Source organism: Anopheles darlingi, chromosome 2 (genome assembly GCF_943734745.1).
Source record: "Anopheles darlingi chromosome 2, idAnoDarlMG_H_01, whole genome shotgun sequence".
NCBI lineage: Eukaryota > Metazoa > Arthropoda > Insecta > Diptera > Culicidae > Anopheles > Anopheles darlingi.
Window position 1 is genome coordinate 43,162,291 of NC_064874.1, and position 17,475 is coordinate 43,179,765.

A 17,475-nucleotide genomic window follows, 5' to 3' on the forward strand; every position below is an offset into this window, starting at 1 on the left:
GATGGTGCACGGACAAGCACGGTTGGAAAGAAGCTCGTATTTAAATGCCACAAGCACTTAAAAATGTATGTAAGTAGGCATAGAGGGTGAGACCATTAATGTACATAATGTAAATGGACGAAAATACATGTACATAATGGAAAATCTCTATACACTTGTTTGAACCTAACTAAATCAGCAATATAAAAATCTCAAAACATGTTGAACCATTGGACCATTTATTCATTTAGTCCAAATTCGTACATGATCATTCTAAACAGCAACTCTCGGTCTCGCTCCACATCCATCATACTATTCCAGGTGAAGACGTAGAGCAGCAGTTCATCAACGGTTAGCGAGTGTGCGATGTTTTCTGATAATGGAAGTAAAAGAAAAGGATATGAAACTAGTTCTGGTTGAAATGGTTCCATCCATCCATCCTTACCGCATATGTGCTTTCGCGTTTCTATTTCCTGTTTGTACGATACGACGATTGCTTCCATGGCACTTACAAGTCGACTCATGTTCCAGGTAATTCCAACGATTTCATTGCCTTCCAAAGCGTGAGCGAACGATTTCAAAAGTACCACGCCGTTTTCCACGTTCGATAACGCGGCTTCAAGGATTGTTATCAAAATTGCTAACTTATTGCAATAAAGACTCACATTTTCCGGATAAGGGGTTTGTGCCGATGATTGCAAAACATCTTTTAAACTGTTTTTGATGGCCGAACAGAACTGAGAACCCTTATCCACCGCAATTTTCCATTTCTGATTGTGCTCGACCACACTAGTCATGAGGGCATTAATTCTCAGACATGCCACGGTGCCAGCAGAGTCCTGGGTCGGTGTTTTAGGGGATTTCAACCTTGAAATATTCTGGTGTCGTTCCGGTGTAATATTCATTGTAAAACTCGCGATTTTTTTAGAATCAATGAGGATTTAACCCAGTACGGCTATCGAATCCTGCTTCGTGAGCCTTCGCAAGCTATTCTGAGGCCCCGCAAGATTGGTTTCGTCGCGGTTTTGGTGAATCTGTAACGAGAAAATGAAGGAAATGGTTGATATCTCGGCGTAAATGCTCGCTGGTTTAGGGAAGTGTTGATTGAAACTAGCTAAACGGCCCGGTTACAGGGCTACGCAACATGACCATGCTTTTCTGCTTTATTGTAAATGCGCGTTTTTCAAAGTGAACTTATAAAGCTAAACGGCCCGGTTACAGAAAATTTCAATATTTTGCCCGGTTTTTTAAATGTTTTTGTTTTGCTTAATATGCGCCCTTCCATGTCATTCCATGCCCTTTCATGCCATTTCATGCCCTTCCATGCCCTTCCATCCATAGCACTTTCCATGTTTTCTAGTTTTTAATTTGGTTTCTTAAATTAAGATCAGAAAGTATGGGAAGCGCTATTGCGAAATGTTCGTCACTTGTGATGCAAGACTTGTGTAACTTTTACCGGTTCACCGGGATGCTGGAGAGATCAACCCTTTCCAGCTTCCCTTTTGTAAGTGACTTGCCAGGCCATAGTCCGACTGACCGATGCCAGATCGATCAGCGCTTGATCATCCGCCTGTCATCTACCATGTCCAGGTTCATCATGTTCAGGCCATGTCCTGCTTGATCCGCGCTTGATCTTCCGCCTGTCGGCTGATTTTTAATTGGCAAGGACGATCTCAAGCAAGAACAGCACCTGCAATGTCACGGTCCATCATGTCCAGGGCATGTCCTGCCATGTCCAGGTCCAGGTGTGATTTCAGGTCCATCAGGAAATCCGACTCACTACTTTCCCAGTCCCGGTTGCACAGCCTTCGTTTCGCTATGATAAGAATAGAAAATCTGGTACGATGTGTTGCAATGATCGATCCCATTCGGATTCATCATAAGGTTGGGTGTTACCTGCTGTGAGGTGACACTCAAAAACCACTAACAGCGCATGCCATTTGCTGACCATTTCCAGGTTCTGGTAGCCGCTCCTCCACGGTGCCATTGAAAGCGCTGAAGCCACCATTTTTCCGGTGACTTGCCAGGCCACCTGTAGGCTGCACTTCGATTGGCAAGGGCGATCTCAAGCAAGAACAGCTTCTACCATGTCCAGGTGTGATTTCAGGTCCACCAAAGAAATGAATCCCGCCACTTTCCTCTGCATACCCCACGTTGCATAGCCTTCGTTTCGCTATGACAAAATCTGGCACGATGTGTTGCAAGGAGCGATCCTATTTTGATCAGGCATAGATACAATCGGACAGTTAACCATCTCTCTAACCGCGGATTCATTCTGGCGCATGCAGCGAGGACAGCGAGTGTTTGCCTGTCCCATTTTGCATCGGCAACTGTGACGCGGTGAGCGGCTTAACGCAGCGATCATATGCTACGATGTCCTGGAACGCAAGCGTGGATGACTTATCAGGCTACAGATTATTGGACTTGCCAGAACACATTCAATCATTCCAGAGACGGAAAACCACGACAGCGGCGTCCGTTGAGTCGAATCTAACTTCATTTCGAGGGGGAAAATAGCATAAGATTTGTTTAACTGCAGGTTTTTTGCCAATCTCATAATATGCAATTCATATCTATCACTAAAATAGTTTTTTAAATCCATTTTCGCGCAGCAGATTTGTTTCTCGCTCGCGTTTACGTCTGCGGTATGTTGCATCCCTCTCGGGTGGCGGAATTTACTAAAATATGTATATGGATCATCATCACCATCGATCGATTTCATCATCATCATTGCATTACTCTCAGCGCGAGGTTTAGCGTGAGGTTTTAGCGTGAGAAAACTTAAAAACTTTTTAAGCTAGGTTTGCATAGGTTTATATGCGAAAAAAAAAATCACCATCTTGTTCACCGTCATCAACTTCATCTTATATCGTGTTGATGATCATCATCATTCATCATCATCACCACGTTATGGCACTTTTTAGAGCTTTTTACAGCAAAATCATCATCATCATCATCATCATCCACCATCATCCACCATCATCATCGTCATCCCCGTCACCAGACGCATCATATGCAGTGCTCAGAAGCATCGTGCGATGGCCCGTTTGGGCGCAATGCCGCGTTACACGGAGCGTTACGCGAGCTAAAATTTGTATATAGATGTTGAAAACTTCCAATTTTGTACCCGAAGTGAAACACTTAAACCAGTCCGGGACGAATTATTTCGCTTGGGTAATGAATTCGATCAGATCGTTGGCTTTTGCTTGGCTTTCAAATGGCTTTGGCACGCGGTCGCCCCCCGGTCTTTGTCTCCGTGTCGATGGCTACGCTTGCCGAATTCGTATCACCGGCTTATTCCGCACCCACAAGCCACGCTTCATCAGTCGCAGGATCACTAGATCAGATCACATCAGATAGCTCAAGATGAAAGACGTTCGAGAAGAAGTACTGCGCCTGCTGGAACAGGTGAAACAAGATGAAGCGGAACGTGAAAGGATACGGCATATATTAAATCAGAGTAAGAGTGTATAGTGTTTTGTCGTTAAAATGATCTGTGTGTACTAAAATTTGTTTTCTCCCACAGAAAACCAGCTAATAGTCGAGCTAGTCAACTCGCTGAAGGTCCTTAAGAACGCCAACGAGAAGCAGCGCCATCCCTCCCCGGCCAGTTGCAGCTGCTCCACCACCGGTCCAGCAGCCCCACCACCTCCCCTAACCTCCTCCTTCGATCCATCTCCATCTCCGTCTCCTCCGCCGCCGCCGCCGCCTCTACCCCCGTCTCCACCGCCGTCGCCTCTACCCCCGTCTCCACCGCCGTCTCCACCGCCGTCTCCACCCCCATCCTTGCCATCACGACCCCTTCCCATGGCCTCTCCTCCCATACTCCGTCTATTAAGTACCCGACCTACTCCCCCCAATCCCCCGCTTCCACTACCTGTGGTTTCTCTGGACGCACTTTGTGCGTTCAACCGATCGCTGGAGCAGCCACAGGTAGTGGAAGCGGTGAAAAGACACTTTCGGGAGCTGCATCCCGCTCGCCACAGGTTCGTTCACCTGTGGTTCAGCAAAGAGCTGCTGGCCGAGTGTTCCTGGTCGGGGAGGCGGGCAAAGAGGACGAAGGTGCGGTTCTGCGAGCTAGATCGTATTATCGAAGTTTTTTGTAACGTGAGTTCAGAGCTCAGATTTTATAATGGCGACCCCAAACAGTATCTCAAATCTGCTATTAAAAGGGCCGCGAATGGCTGAAAAGAGAGACCGAGTGTGTGCGTGTTTTACTAGCGGACTAGGCTTGCGCACAAAAGGAGCTGGCCAGGACAGAGAGTAGGCTTTGCCCCATGGTTGCCGTGCACTTTGCCTTTGGTTTGGTAGTCGGGTCTCAGCGATCCAAGCAAGCGTTGCTCTGTCGATTCTTTGCCTCGTGCGTGCGACCGTGTTCTGGAGCTGTTGGAAATGGAAATGGAAATGGATGCCACCGTGGCAAAGGTAAGATATGTGCGGCTATACCGCACCACGTAAAGTGCAGTGTGGAGTGTACGATTTTTGGGTGCTAAGCCGCAGCAGCGGTGTCCCCAGAGCCCCCCCAGGCCAAAAGGATAGAAAAGCTCTCACAGCCTGGGGTGTTTTGTGGTTTCGTTGTAGACACTCGCCGGTTTGGATGAGCTGCTGGCAAGAGCAGAGGCCAGTTTGAGCGATGCGGCCACCATCAATGCCGAGCTGGACGCTTTGGATAGGAGTGGCGCGCATGCGATACGGTCGGCCGAGGAGGTGCTCAACAGGCGCAACATAGCGATCCATCACGTCTCGGGAGGGGTCTTCTGGCCACGAGACATCGGTAATAATGCCGGTGGGGGGGTGGGGGGGGGGGGGGTGGGTGGTCTACTGGTATTTCATAGTCTGTTTGCCTGTTTTTTGTTTCAGCAAAAGTGTTAGTACAGCTGTACTCGAAGCGCGGACTCGCCAACTTGCGGCTTCAGTGGTGCGTGGACGGCACTTTTACGGGCAGAGTTCCGTATCAAAAGCACTGCTGGCTGCTGATGTGTCGCGCACTGCCACGGGGGCCAGTACTTACGGCTGGCGCCTTTGTCGGCAAGCATCAACCGGCAGATGCAGACTTTCTGCAGTGGTTCGTGGCAAGCGCGAACGAAGCGGTCCAGACCGGGCTTCCGACCGGGCGCGGCGACGGATCGAGCGTCCCCCTTGAACTGGCGCACTTCATCGGGGATGTGGCTGCACGTGCCCTGGCGATGGGTAAGACTCTACACTTTTCATTTCCTCTTGGGAGCTAACCCAACATGCTCATCCTGTTCCTTCTTACCCGCCGTCGTGTTTTAGGAACCAAACTTAGTGGCTACGATGCTTGCCCGAAAGGGCATTGCGAAACCGTAATGGTAGGCCGTGTACCGTACTACCCTGTAGAAGAAGGTCCGGAGCGGGCGACGGAGTGCTTTGCTGAGCCTCCGACAAAGCGGAAGTTTGTCTGCAGGCCGTCGCCGGTCCACGAATTAGCGTCCTTCCATCCGGTCAAGGACGTTATAGCGTGTGACTTGGTGCACGGCCTGTATGGAAGCATAATGCCTCGCATTATGAAGATGGCAAAGGGCAAGTACGGCGTATTACACCAAGCTAAGGCCCTGTGTCGTTGCCTGCCGGCCGAGACACCTCGGCAAATACAACATGCCAAGCTGGCAGCCCTCACACGGAAAGAGTATGGACCCATTTTCCTGGTGGGAATTTCACTCTTCCGCGTTCTTGACCCTCCTCACTATGCCATCTTCATGAAGCTTTGGTTAGGTGTTCGCCTGCTCGGCACCGACCCAAAAGCGTGCTTCTCGCCCGCCAGAAGTCTGCTGCAGGACTTCGTGAAGCTTTCGCAGCCGGTATTTCACCCGTCCATGCCCGGTACGGACTACTACAGTCACATGATGCTGTATATGGCCCGGGAGGCGGAACAGCATGGAGTGCAAAGCATGGCGAGCTTTGAGGAACACATGGCCAGATTCCGCAACCTGCAGTACGAGAGTGGTGTGGAAGACGTGCTGAAGGATGTGGCCGAGCAGATACAGCACATAGAGCGCAACCTGACCTTGGATGCCCCCGTTCCGGTGCTGTTCACGGACAGAACAGTCCGGACGGAGCGGTTCACGATAAACTGTGACAAGCCAGCGGACGCCTGGTTTCTGACATACACCGGCCAGCTAGCCAAGGCCGTGGGTATGCAGCCAGAGCGGGGGTATGTTGTGGCACGTGTGGTTGAAAGGCGGCCGGAGCTGCAATACGCGAACGTGCCTGTTCCCGAAGAGCTGCGGCTATACCGCTTGCCGTTTGCGGTGCCGTTTGCTGCTGGGAGGGCGTATTTCACGGTGGCCGACATACACTACAAGATGGTATGTCTGGAAAGCGGTGTACAGCAGTACGTGCTGTTCCCTTTGCTGGACATGGACCTGGCTCGTTTTTGAACCAGCCTGCTCGGAGCCCTTCATGTGAAGTCGGCTTCCGTAAGCCTTTCTCCCCTTCCCAGCAGTAGCCCAGATGCTGGTGCCAGCCGGGAAGGATCAGGGGAAGGGAGACGAGGTGGTTTTAGTGAGGTAGGGCCCTTATGGTAGCTTCTTGGGTCAGTCCGCACACTGTTCTCCAAGGTCAGGGGCTTTGTGGGCTTGGCTTGCGCCAGGCACACCCCGCTTTACCCTTGGAGTTCGTCATAAAGATTTCCACCTTCAGGAAAAAAAAAAAAAAAAAAAAACAAAAAAAAGCCTGCTCGGAGCTGGAGGAAAAGAAAGACTCGCATGTCGCTCTCGCGTTAAAACACGGCTCGCTGCTGTTTGCTTACCAACAAGACCCAGATATCAGCAGCCAGCAAAGCCCTCCTCTCGGGGCGCTTTTATCGCACGAACACACGGGTCGTTGGCACGGGTTGTTGGCACGGGTCGTTGGCTGGCCACGGTTTCACTCTGTTCGGTGGGAGTCGGCGGTGGGGTGGTTCTGTGCCGCAGGTTCTTCCTCCAGCGATCCTGGAGTTTTTTTTGGTCGGGCTGCGTGGTGAGTAATCTGCGTGGTAGGGTCTGGTGAATTTGGTGGGTTTCTTCGGCTCTTTTGTGGTGAGTTTGGTGATTTTCTTCGGCTCTTTTGTGGTGAGTTTGGTGGGTTTCTTCGGCTCTTTTGTGGTGAGTTTGGTGGAGGATTTTTCGAGCAGAAATGTTTGGTCAAAATTCCGACACCATATCCCACCGTGCCAGCAAACGTCAAACGCAGAAAAAAAGACACACGAAGGGGGAAAAAAGTGGAAGTGAAAAATCTGGCGGAAAATTTGGCTTTTTCGTGGCGACCGAGGACAGGCGGAAGGATGAGCGTAAGCAAAACCGTTACCGAAACCGTGGCCAACAACAGCAAGGCGGCCGGGGAGCCTACGCCGCCGCCCGCCACCGCTTCCGCGAATCTGCCGCTTCAGCGACCGTACGGAAAAATCGTGCTCACCCTCGAAAACTGTCTGCTTCCGGAGGCGAAACTCGACCAAACTCCGTCCCAGAGCGATGGCCTCGATCGGGAAACGGAAACGGACCTCCGGATTCTCGGCTGCGAGCTCATACAAACGGCCGGAATCCTTCTCAAACTGCCTCAGGTAAGCGTGATGCGGAGTTTCGTAAGCCCCCTCCTCTTTTGCGACGCCATCTTGTGCGTGCTTCGCGAATACGGGGTTTACGGAAGAAGGCAAAAGTGGTTTCTTCGTCGGAAAATCCCGAAATCCCGACCCCTTTGGATGATGAAAATGGGGAATCCCACCGCCTCCACTGATTTTTGGCCTTGAGGAGGTAACGGAGAAGTTCAAGGTTTCACGGCTGTGTGCGTGCTTGTGTGTGTGTGGTGGGACGAGAGGTCCTTGTTTTATGCTTGGTACATCATTTCAGGGTCTCAGAGACTAATCGACCGTTTTCCCTCTTTGCAGGTAGCCATGGCTACCGGGCAGGTACTGTTTCAGCGGTTCTTCTACTCGAAGTCCTTCGTTCGCCACAGCATGGAAGCCACGGCGATGAGCTGCATCTGTCTGGCGTCGAAGATCGAGGAAGCACCCCGCCGGATACGGGACGTGATCAACGTCTTTCACCATATCAAACAAGTGCGCAGCCAAAGGTAAGTGTCCCGGGGGTCCGATCGTACCGATCGCGTACCGTCCGCAAACTACTGTCTCCCGGTGGTCGGAGCACGAGCAAAGCAAGCTGTTGCCGTGCTGCCTGCTGCCGCTCCGTTAAGCGACTTCTATTAACTTTTTTCACTTATAGTTTTGTAGGTAAGACGCTCAAATCTTACTCAAAACTCTATCCCCCTCTCAAAGCAAAGTTCAAGAAAGCCAAAGCAGAGTAAACAATCCCCCAAAACAAAACAAAAAAAACACTGAACAAAACAAAAACCAAACTCTCCAAACGGTCTAAACCCAAAATCTGCGCTCCCCCCTCCGGTATAAGGGGCGTTGCCTATTCGGCCACCGCTACACGTCCATGTAAGCCAGAGTATTGCCTGGCCACCATGCGCTGGTGGTGGAAAACCGAAAGAGGTTGGTTCGCAAAAGCGCGTCCAGTAAGAGCGGAAAAACGGCAGCCACCCGCGCGGCAAATGAGAGGAAGCTCCAACGCAATCCCAACGGGAATGTATTGCAAAGGTGCGTGCATTCGTTAAATGTTTCTCCGTTTTGCACACCAGCAAGCAAGCAAGCGCCTGCGACAGTGATGGAACGTGAGTGGCGGAACGCGGCAATGGAGACATCCCCCACCCCGCACTGGCCAACAGCTGGTCGAAGAAAGAGCGCGAACGCCTTCGCACCACACCGAACGCCGTGGAAGTAGTAGGACGGCCGAGACACGGGACTGGAAATATCGATTGACTCATATTCTGAAGACCACCCGAAACACACCCATCGGCTCCAGCATCGCGCACAAGTCACGAACGACTACAGCCATCAGAGAGGGAGGGGACGCTGGGGCGTCTGCGAACGCTGGAATTCGTCCGGAATGGAATGGAATGGCAGAGGACGATGAGCGTTGCCGTGCATCGGAAGTAAATCGGTGGATCGAGAACCGGAGAACACAGAACCATTGAGAAAGCACAAGCACAACCGTAGTTCCTCGCTTCGTGTTGTGTTTCCTTTCCTTCCTCTGTATGTTGCCTCTATGTTCTCTCTACTTTTTTTCTTTCTTCTTTATGTTTTCATTTATTGCACTCAATGATCTCCATCATTCCATCTGCGTCGTGCAAGAAGTCGTTTACGCAGAGAATGGGCTTGTGTCACAGAATTTTAGAATCGATATTTTCAGCCACCCGGTCTTGGCTTATCCCCTACTTCCAACGGTATGTGCTGCCGGTGCGGTGAGTATGAGTATTTTCTCGGTCGAAAGAGACATAGAAACATGATCTATTAAGAGTGCGATGCCACCACCTGCTTGATGCTGCCTACGGAGAGGATGGCATCATGACCCCATACTGTGGACAGTGAGAGGCAGCATTGTACCGGGCAATAGTTTTGGTTTGTAATCTCTGTTCCGAATCATTCGTGTTTGCTCAATGACACTGTAACAGTTGTGTGGTGCCGGAGCCCCATAAGCATGCAAGTGATCGAGGTGTGTCGGTAAGTCGAGGCATGATCAATGGCAATTTCATCTTTTCTTCTGTCTGATGGCCAATGTACAATGTTGGAAGAAAATGATATTTTGATACTATTTCAGGACGATCGAACACGTAATGAATGCCCTATGCGCAGTAAACGATCTGCACAATCGCATTGTACGGAAGAAACCGTTTATGATAAGGCGATGTGCCATTATCTTCTGCTGATTCAATGCTCTTATGCTCCACCATGGTCGATGTTAGGCAACGCAGCGCCTTCCGGTCGTTGGTCGTGAGATTTTTCCGTTTCCGTTTGTTTTGTTTTTGTTTTGTTCAAAGCGTGTGGCCTCAAAGCCTCGCGGCCTAATACACGATGGGTTTGTTTGCGGCTTATCGAGGTGTGCCGATATGATAATAAGTAGATCTATCTTGCGAGTGACAGCGACTACAAGTAAGGTTAAACATTCTTGGCGTGCGCGTGACGGTGTGTCCTTCCCTCGCGCCTCTTTTCTTCTCTTTCTTCTCAACCGAACAGGCCCATGATACCGATGATTCTCGACCAGCACTACATCAATCTGAAGTCGCAGGTGATCAAGGCCGAGCGACGGGTACTGAAGGAGCTCGGGTTTTGTGTGCACGTGAAGCACCCGCACAAGCTGATTGTGATGTACTTGAAGTATCTCGAGCTCGAGATGCACCAAAGCATGATGCAGATGGCTTGGAACTTCATGAACGATTCCTTCCGCACGGACGTATTCGTACGCCATCAGCCGGAGACGATAGCGTGTGCCTGTATTTATCTGACCGCTCGCAAGCAAAACATTCCGCTCCCGAACAATCCACCCTGGTTCGTGATATTTCGCGTCAGCGAGGACGATATGCTGGACGTGAGCTATCGCATTATGGCACTGTATCGGCGCGCCAAACCCAATGCCGAGCAGCTGGATTTGGCCGTCGAAGCGCTGAAAAAGCAGTACCAGGAGCAACGAAAAAAGGATCGTCCCGATACGAGCACCCCACCGACCGTCATTACCGTTGACCGTAACAACGGCTCACACAACGCATGGGGTGGATTCATTCAACGAGCCCTCCCACCGGCACCGAATGCTAACTCAAGCAACACTAGCAACGCAACTACCACAACAACTACTACTGCTACTACTAGCGCCGTAACCCTTGGCGGAGGTACCGTTCCTACGGCAGGTAACAACGGTAGCACTGCTGGTACAGGTAGTATCGCCAACGTGCACCAGAATACCACAAACAGTGGCACAAATAGCAACAATAACAACAACGAATCCTCCTCCGACGGTGCAAAGTTGCTGGATGGAGATGGCAAGCGATCGTCGCGCTCGCGTTCCAAATCGGAGACGTCTCGATCGAGATCAAAGTCGCGCTCCCTCTCGAGATCGCGATCACCTTCGCGTTCTCATTCGCGCTCGCGCTCCAGAACTTCGCGATCCCGTTCCAAGACGAAAACTTCCCGGTCGCGATCGCGCAGCTTGGTATCGCGATCCAGATCACGATCGCGGTCGCGTTCGGCGGCTCATTCGCCGCACTACTCGACGGCAGAGGGCAAGACCGGTAGTGGTGGTAAGCGGAGTGGGAAGAAATCTCGTCACCGATCGAAAACTCCCTCAAAATTGACGTCCTCCACGGCCAGCAAGAAGAAGCTATCCCGTCACTACTCATCACGCACTCCGTCACCCGATTCGCCGCAGAAGTACAAAAAGAGGTAAATAACACCATCCGCCTTTGCTACATGAAGCAGCATTATTAAATGTTGATTTTTGCTCTCTCTCTCTCTCTCTGTTTTAGTGACAAAAAGTATGATCGCCGTTCGGGGCGCGATGAACGAGGCAGCGACAATCGCTATACGAACGGTACTGACCGTGATCGCGAGCGGGATCGAGTAAAGACAAGCAACATCGGCACCCTCGGGGCCATGCTTGAGCATCGCGAGCGCCACCGGGATCGGGAACGAGAACGCGATCGTGAGCGGGATCGTGTGCGTTCTGACAAGGGTGGCTACGATAGGGACGATTATCGCGGTCGCAGCGAAAAGGAATACCGTGGCAACGGTAAACACGATAAGTACTCATCCAGCCGGCACAATAGCCCTTCGCACGGTCGGCATCGTTCGTCCAAACACGAACGTGATCGTTCCCGCGAACGTGACCGCGATCGAGATCGTCGGCGATAAAATCTCGCGAACAACGTCGTTTCGCTGAGCCCTCAACTCTACACGGCCATACGATTTTTTGGGGATGTCAACCGTCGTCAACTCTATCATTCACCGTTCACTTTCAAAAGTTCAATACAAGACAATGATAGAGAAGCGAGAGGTTCCCGTTTTGTCCTTCATCATCATCCTTCGTTTTCCTGTCTCGTCGCCGGGTGCCACTTGTCCGGTTTTCGATTATCGATAGAATCGTGTGCCGAATTAGCTTTAATTTCGTCCTGGCATTCGTAATTGTGACCGAATCAATCATTCTCTGTGTGCAGCATCCGGCGGAGATCCTTCTCCCTCTGGGTCCCACTCTGGGCAAGTGCGGGTTGCTACGTTACAGCATTACCACGATAAGATAAACGTAACTGTATGACCGAGGAGTCCAAATCGTTTTTAATCGATTACTGTGTATGGCGCGAGTGTCGTCGGGAGAGGTATGTGGCTGACCCGCGTCGATGGGAGATGTGTACGTACGACACAAACGAGTAAAATTACGTGTGGGAAAATATATAAAGTTAAAAATGTTATTTACAAATCGAATAGTTGGTTGTTTTCATGTTTTAAGTAGAAAATAGAAAGAAAAATATCAACGGAAACGTTTTGTGCGGATTCTCTGATATCAGAGGCGTTGTAATCCTCCTATCGAGAGACATGAAATGATTTCTTTCAGTGATTTATTGATTCGCAGGCTGTAACTGGAAAATCCACGCAGTTGAATCATCTTTTCACAATATTTTCATTGATGAAATGCGTCCATGTAAGATCGTTTGTTTCCTTTAACCGATTTATTCTTGATTGCTTGTTAGATTGGTTAATATTGGTTCACTGCTAATTTGCACTCTGATTCTTCCTTCTTATTGCTGTGTCGTCACCCATGTGGGTAGCACTCTGACTTGGTGGTGCCCACTCACTACCAACCGTGTGATTGGATGAAAGTACATTTTGTTATTCTATCTGTGTGGGCCTGCTTCGTGGCTTTTCCTCGTCGATCGAGCACAGATCGATCCCGGTTAACCGTTTCTTGTCGTTCCAACAAGTCGTTCGTTTCAATAAGGAGTAAAACGATGTTTGTTTCGCTTAGTGGCTGTGTATTCTACACTTCACGAAGAAACCATCAGCTACCAGTTCGTTGAGTGCACTTCTGTTCTGTCGTTCGTTTTTCTTCTTTCTTTGCCAGCGCTGCACGCAAAGCGAAAAAAAATCATTTTCCAAAGGAAAAATCCTATCGCGGAGCGGATCGCGATTCGATGTGCGGTACAATCTAGCAAAAATCCGTGAATCCTAAACAATGGCGCCACCGAGGGATCGCGGGGCTTCGAGAGGTGGGGTTAGATTCGTGTGAATGTTAATCCGTCCTCGATGGCGCCGCCACTAAGTGCCACTAAGCTACAGCATACAGGGCGGCCGCAATAGCCGTGCCGCTTGCCCAGCCCGAAAAGGGACGAGTCCCTAATGGTGGTCCGAATAGTAACGCAAAAGTAAACGAAAGCAACGATTCAAGACAACGTTTATTGGTGCCACATAAGCTGGATCGCGCTGGATCGTAGAGCGTGAGAGTGGTTAGCAATGTGTTAACATTTCTCAAAGAAAAAAAAACCCCGAAATCCTTCCCCATTTCCCCACTACACACTACACTAGGCTCGCTCGTGCCGTGTTGTGCAACCTCCGCATCCGCAGCAGAAGTGAAATGATCATTTGATGATCGGCTTGCCGGCTGCTGCACTGCCGTGGTGGAGAAGGTGATCTAAGAACTTCTCTTTCCTTCTTTCTTTCTTTCTCTCTGTCTGAAACTAGTGCCCTAGTGATCGATAAAGCAATATTATTAGAGTACGCAACATAAATAAGTAAATGTCAACCACGAATATGATTCCTTCGACCTCCCCACGTGGGTTCAGCGCCATGCTCGATGATATTATACACTAGCCGGGCCGGAACCAAAGACCGGGAGGAGAAGGAGCTGACTTTGGGCTGCCGAAAGAAGTGCGCTTGCAGCAAACTAACTAACTAGAGGAGCATCCTAGTGGGGGGAGAGGGGATCAGTGTTACGCGCGTTCTAAGACTATTCGCGGGGTGGGGGTGATTTGTTTAAATAATAATAATTACACGAGTTACACAGTAAATGGTACGAATGGGGGCTCTTTTGCTTTTGCTTCTATGCTCTGTGCACGCACCCGATGCTGCTACCCGATCGCAGCGATTAAGTATATTGTGTATTGTAAAGTGTGTGCCCGTGCGTCGTAGGTACGATCTGTGGTGTGCACGTCCTACCCTGTAAACCTGCCTGCAAGATTACTTAAGCACTATTCTGACACTGCCGTATAAGTTTTAGTTCCATGTTATTCGATCTCTTCTACTCCTTCCATTCCTATTGTGCAGATCAGGGTCATTGTCAGGGTCAGTATGATTGCTGGCATGCCATTCTCACGCGTTCCATCGGTGTACAAAAATCCTTTACATTCTTCTTCACCAGTTCAGGTGCACTGCCGATGATGATTATGATGATGATTAGTGGTTTATTCGGGAGAAGGAAGGGAAAACAGCATAAACGTGGGGAGATGTGTGAACTACTAATGTGAACAAGGATTATCGTCGTCATCGAATTAGAACAGTAACACAAACAAACACAGACACACACACACACACACACGCACATGCGTACACGTGCTCAGTGAGAGCAGCGATCTGGCACTAATGATCAGGTTTTGTGCTTTGCACGATATCCTGCACACAGCGGCCTCCGCGTTAGATCGCTCTGGTAACTGCCGGCTGCTGAGTGGCTCCTCCCAGGACCACCTTGTTCGCGAACGATACGATGGCGGTGGCCGGTTGTGAGGGTTCGAGCTCGCAGAACACGTGGCACTGGTTGTCCGCCGACGATGGTGATCGTTTCGCGACGAAAGCAAAGATGCGTCTAAAAACAGAACAACAAAAGGAGCGTTTAGGAAGGTTGATCATGCTTTTATGGTTATTAATCGAAATCTCTTGTAGGGTCTTCTTACTTTGCCGCCGGAATATCACCCGTCGTCGACTGGATGCTCCACCGGTGTTCGTCGGGATCGAGCGCACAGAAGGACACATTGTTCGAAGGGTAGTGTCTCCTGTTGGGCCGCGAGAAGAATCGGCATGCATTAATGTGTGCAAACGGACGATGGGCAAGGATCGTCGGCTTACCTGAAGAACAGTTGCCGCGTGTTGTCGGTCAGTGTGATGCCTTGCAGCGATACCTTGAAGTGCACTTGCGTCGGTTTCGGGAGCGGGCGCAGTGCCAGCAGCGAGCCGACCGCTTTCCTGATCGCCTGTGGTCCTGTTGGAGAGCAATGGCGTGTGGGTTTGTATTTTTCACTACTTATTTGTTATTCCTAATGTCTCTTTCTTACCTGTAAGTGATTCGGTGTCACAGGTGTACAAGTAAAGGATGTTGCAGGCAGCTCCCTGCTGCAGCAGCTGCTGTTGCGCCGGCGACTGAAGCTCCAGCTGTTGCAAGTCCTGCAAAAAAAGGGAATCAGAGATCAGGGATCAGAAAACAGTTCACAATGAGGGCCATCAGGGAATGCTGCTGCTACTTACGGCATCCGGTATGATCAGCCGACAGGGAAGGGCCAACGGTGTGATCGAATGCTGATAGACGAGCGCCGACAACGAGGTAAAGACGGGCTCGTTCGCACAACCCTTCAACCGCACACCACGGATCGTCGGTTCGACCAGGAAGTGCCGCACCAGTTCGTCACTGTTCGGTCCCGAGTACTGCACGCCCGGTGGTGGTTGAGCCACCTTCACCACGAGCCCGTACGCGTTGGCGAACGTGGTCGAATCGCGAACGACGAACGTACCGGGGGCTGCATTGCGCAGTAGTGCGATCGCTTCCTCGCGGCTAATGCTCGGTTTGTACCAGTACTTGGACGAATCGCGCGCAAACTTGACGAACTGGGGGGCCACCTCCTGCGGTTCACTGTTCGATGTGGCGTTCGATGTGGTCGAGTTACGGCGCGATGTGTAGCAGGACAGCGTTTCGTTCTGGTTGATGATCTCGTGTGTACGGGGCGGCTGGTTGCCACTAAACAGGTCCTTGCTGGAAGCGGACAACGATAACGGTGTTAGAGAGTGTGCGAAAGGGACGGTATTACACGCAAACACAATAGAAACACAATAGAAACGGGAACACGCTATTAGCATTAACACGAACAAGGTGGCCACACGGTCAATTGGTTAATGCTAATGATGTACAACATGGGAAGAAAGTGCTGCTTTCATTATCGGTATTATTAATTAATCGAAAACATTCCGCTTATCACTAAGGTTAGCCAGAATACATCGGATGCGTTGCAGTTAGCCGTTTTAGTAATCTCTACAACGCGTTTTACTCCCTTCGATTAGCTCCCCTCCATTTCATGCACACCCGAATGATAATACAAGAAAAGGGTGGTTCGAGACGCATTGAAATGGCGTCCATATTCGAGGATCGAGATTGACACGAACGTTAACACCAACGGACGGAGAAAGGGTGTTATCATCAACCGGCACGCTACTCACTCGTAGTAGAATTTACAGCCTTGCGTGCGCTTCTCGAGTACGGGCGCCACACACTGAAAGAGGGTGGTGCGGGCCTGCGCAAGTCGTTCGAACTGTTTCAAAAGCGCATTCTTTCGATCGAGAAACGTTTTGCTTTAGGTCACCAATCAGAGCGAGGGCCAATCAGGGAATTAGCGAAGCGGCGAAAAGGCACGAGGAGCGGAAGGAAGGAACATTGCATTAGTATTCGGCGCGATCACGATCAATGGTGACTTGGATTTGTAGTGTGTCAGTAGTGTGTCAGTAAGTATGCAGCGCAAGTAAGTTAATGATGATGATTCGTGGCACAAGACCAATCATGCGCACGCTCGGTCCATTCGATCGGCGCTCTCGTCTTAGTATCAACGAGTAATTCGAGGGGAGGGATGGATGATCAAAAACCGAGCTCTAGATGGGTGCATGGTGTCATTGGGTGTGGTTTCGCTCGATCCTGATCCTTCCTCTCCCTAAAAACCCCGTGCGGGGTTCTTGGTGCACCAAAATACAAACACAAACACACATCACACACAAAACTAGGATTTGCTGGCTTGGCTTCGGTGCCAACGAGCAACTACTACTTCCGAAGGTGGGGAAAAAAAGTGTGTGGAAAAGCTAACCTCACGTCGTACGTCGAGACGCTCGATTTTTGGCTTCGCAGCGACCAAGCGGAGTTATATCTTCTGCAGAACGAAACCATGGGAATGTAATGGGCAACTTGTAGTGTCGTGTTTATGTAACGCAGGAAAAAGAAGGCGCACGCGCGCGCGCCATCCAATGGCTGGCCATTAAGCGGTCGCGCACACTCTCGATCGATGAAATCGAGACAACGAGCAACGAGGCGAAGGATAAACGGCTTGGCTTGCAAACAAAAACACTTACCGTTGTGATGTCGGACTCTTGGGTGGAAGCGCTGGACTGGAGGTCCCGTTGCTCAGGCCGTACGGTGTGCGTGGCGTGACCGGGAAGGCCGGCGTTTCCGGACGTGGCGAACCACCGATCGGGGAGTTGTCCGGTTCCGTTTCCGAGCGGTACGACGAGAACGATTCTTCCCGTGCCTGTCGGTTGAGCAGAAAGAAGGGAAAACAAAAGAGGACATAAGAATCTGAATCCGAAGCGACCATATTTCGCTTTAACGCTGCAAATGTTCCAAAGAGATCAAACAGACATCCAGCCAGACATCCAGC

At 50.5% G+C, this 17,475-nt stretch overlaps 3 protein-coding genes across 15 annotated transcripts in view; 1 reads left to right on the plus strand and 2 right to left on the minus strand.

Annotated features, from left to right (window-relative positions):
- Positions 1-213: 213 nt before the first annotated feature.
- Positions 214-7,060, minus strand: LOC125949423 (uncharacterized). Of its 6 annotated transcripts, none has more exons than XM_049676423.1 (5): positions 6,749-7,060; positions 6,606-6,633; positions 3,107-3,375; positions 425-1,013; positions 214-352 (listed from the first exon to the last, which is right to left on the minus strand). In XM_049676423.1, the coding sequence occupies exons 4-5, from the start codon at positions 882-884 to the stop codon at positions 219-221; spliced, it is 594 nt and encodes a 197-aa protein (XP_049532380.1). In that variant the 5' UTR covers positions 885-1,013; positions 3,107-3,375; positions 6,606-6,633; positions 6,749-7,060; the 3' UTR covers positions 214-218. The 6 variants fall into 6 exon arrangements, with proteins under 6 accessions (XP_049532380.1, XP_049532381.1, XP_049532379.1 ...); XM_049676424.1 differs by having other exon boundaries at positions 3,107-3,378; XM_049676422.1 differs by lacking the exon at positions 6,606-6,633.
- A 108-nt stretch (positions 7,061-7,168) lies between these two features.
- On the plus strand, positions 7,169-12,277 carry LOC125949287 (cyclin-L1-like). Of its 2 annotated transcripts, XM_049676192.1 has the most exons (4): positions 7,169-7,537; positions 7,862-8,046; positions 10,049-11,248; positions 11,332-12,277. In XM_049676192.1, the coding sequence occupies exons 1-4, from the start codon at positions 7,262-7,264 to the stop codon at positions 11,714-11,716; spliced, it is 2,046 nt and encodes a 681-aa protein (XP_049532149.1). In that variant the 5' UTR covers positions 7,169-7,261; the 3' UTR covers positions 11,717-12,277. The 2 variants fall into 2 exon arrangements, with proteins under 2 accessions (XP_049532149.1, XP_049532150.1); XM_049676193.1 differs by lacking the exons at positions 7,169-7,537; positions 7,862-8,046 and adding an exon at positions 8,285-9,276.
- Positions 12,278-13,233: 956 nt separating this feature from the next.
- The window catches only part of LOC125949226 (uncharacterized), a 158,121-nt gene continuing 153,879 nt past the window's right edge, over positions 13,234-17,475 (minus strand). For 5 of the 7 annotated variants that reach the window (XM_049676032.1, XM_049676030.1, XM_049676031.1 and 2 more), the window contains 7 exons: positions 17,171-17,346; positions 16,274-16,405; positions 15,311-15,812; positions 15,121-15,229; positions 14,915-15,047; positions 14,743-14,841; positions 13,234-14,654 (listed from right to left, as the gene is read on the minus strand). In XM_049676032.1, the coding sequence (XP_049531989.1) occupies positions 14,486-14,654; positions 14,743-14,841; positions 14,915-15,047; positions 15,121-15,229; positions 15,311-15,812; positions 16,274-16,405; positions 17,171-17,346 (1,320 nt within the window). In that variant the 3' untranslated portion in view covers positions 13,234-14,485. Of the gene's footprint in view, positions 14,655-14,742; positions 14,842-14,914; positions 15,048-15,120; positions 15,230-15,310; positions 15,813-16,273; positions 16,406-16,908; positions 16,972-17,170; positions 17,347-17,475 lie in introns of all 7 variants that reach the window. The other 2 variants (XM_049676029.1, XM_049676033.1) reach the window with 2 other exon arrangements.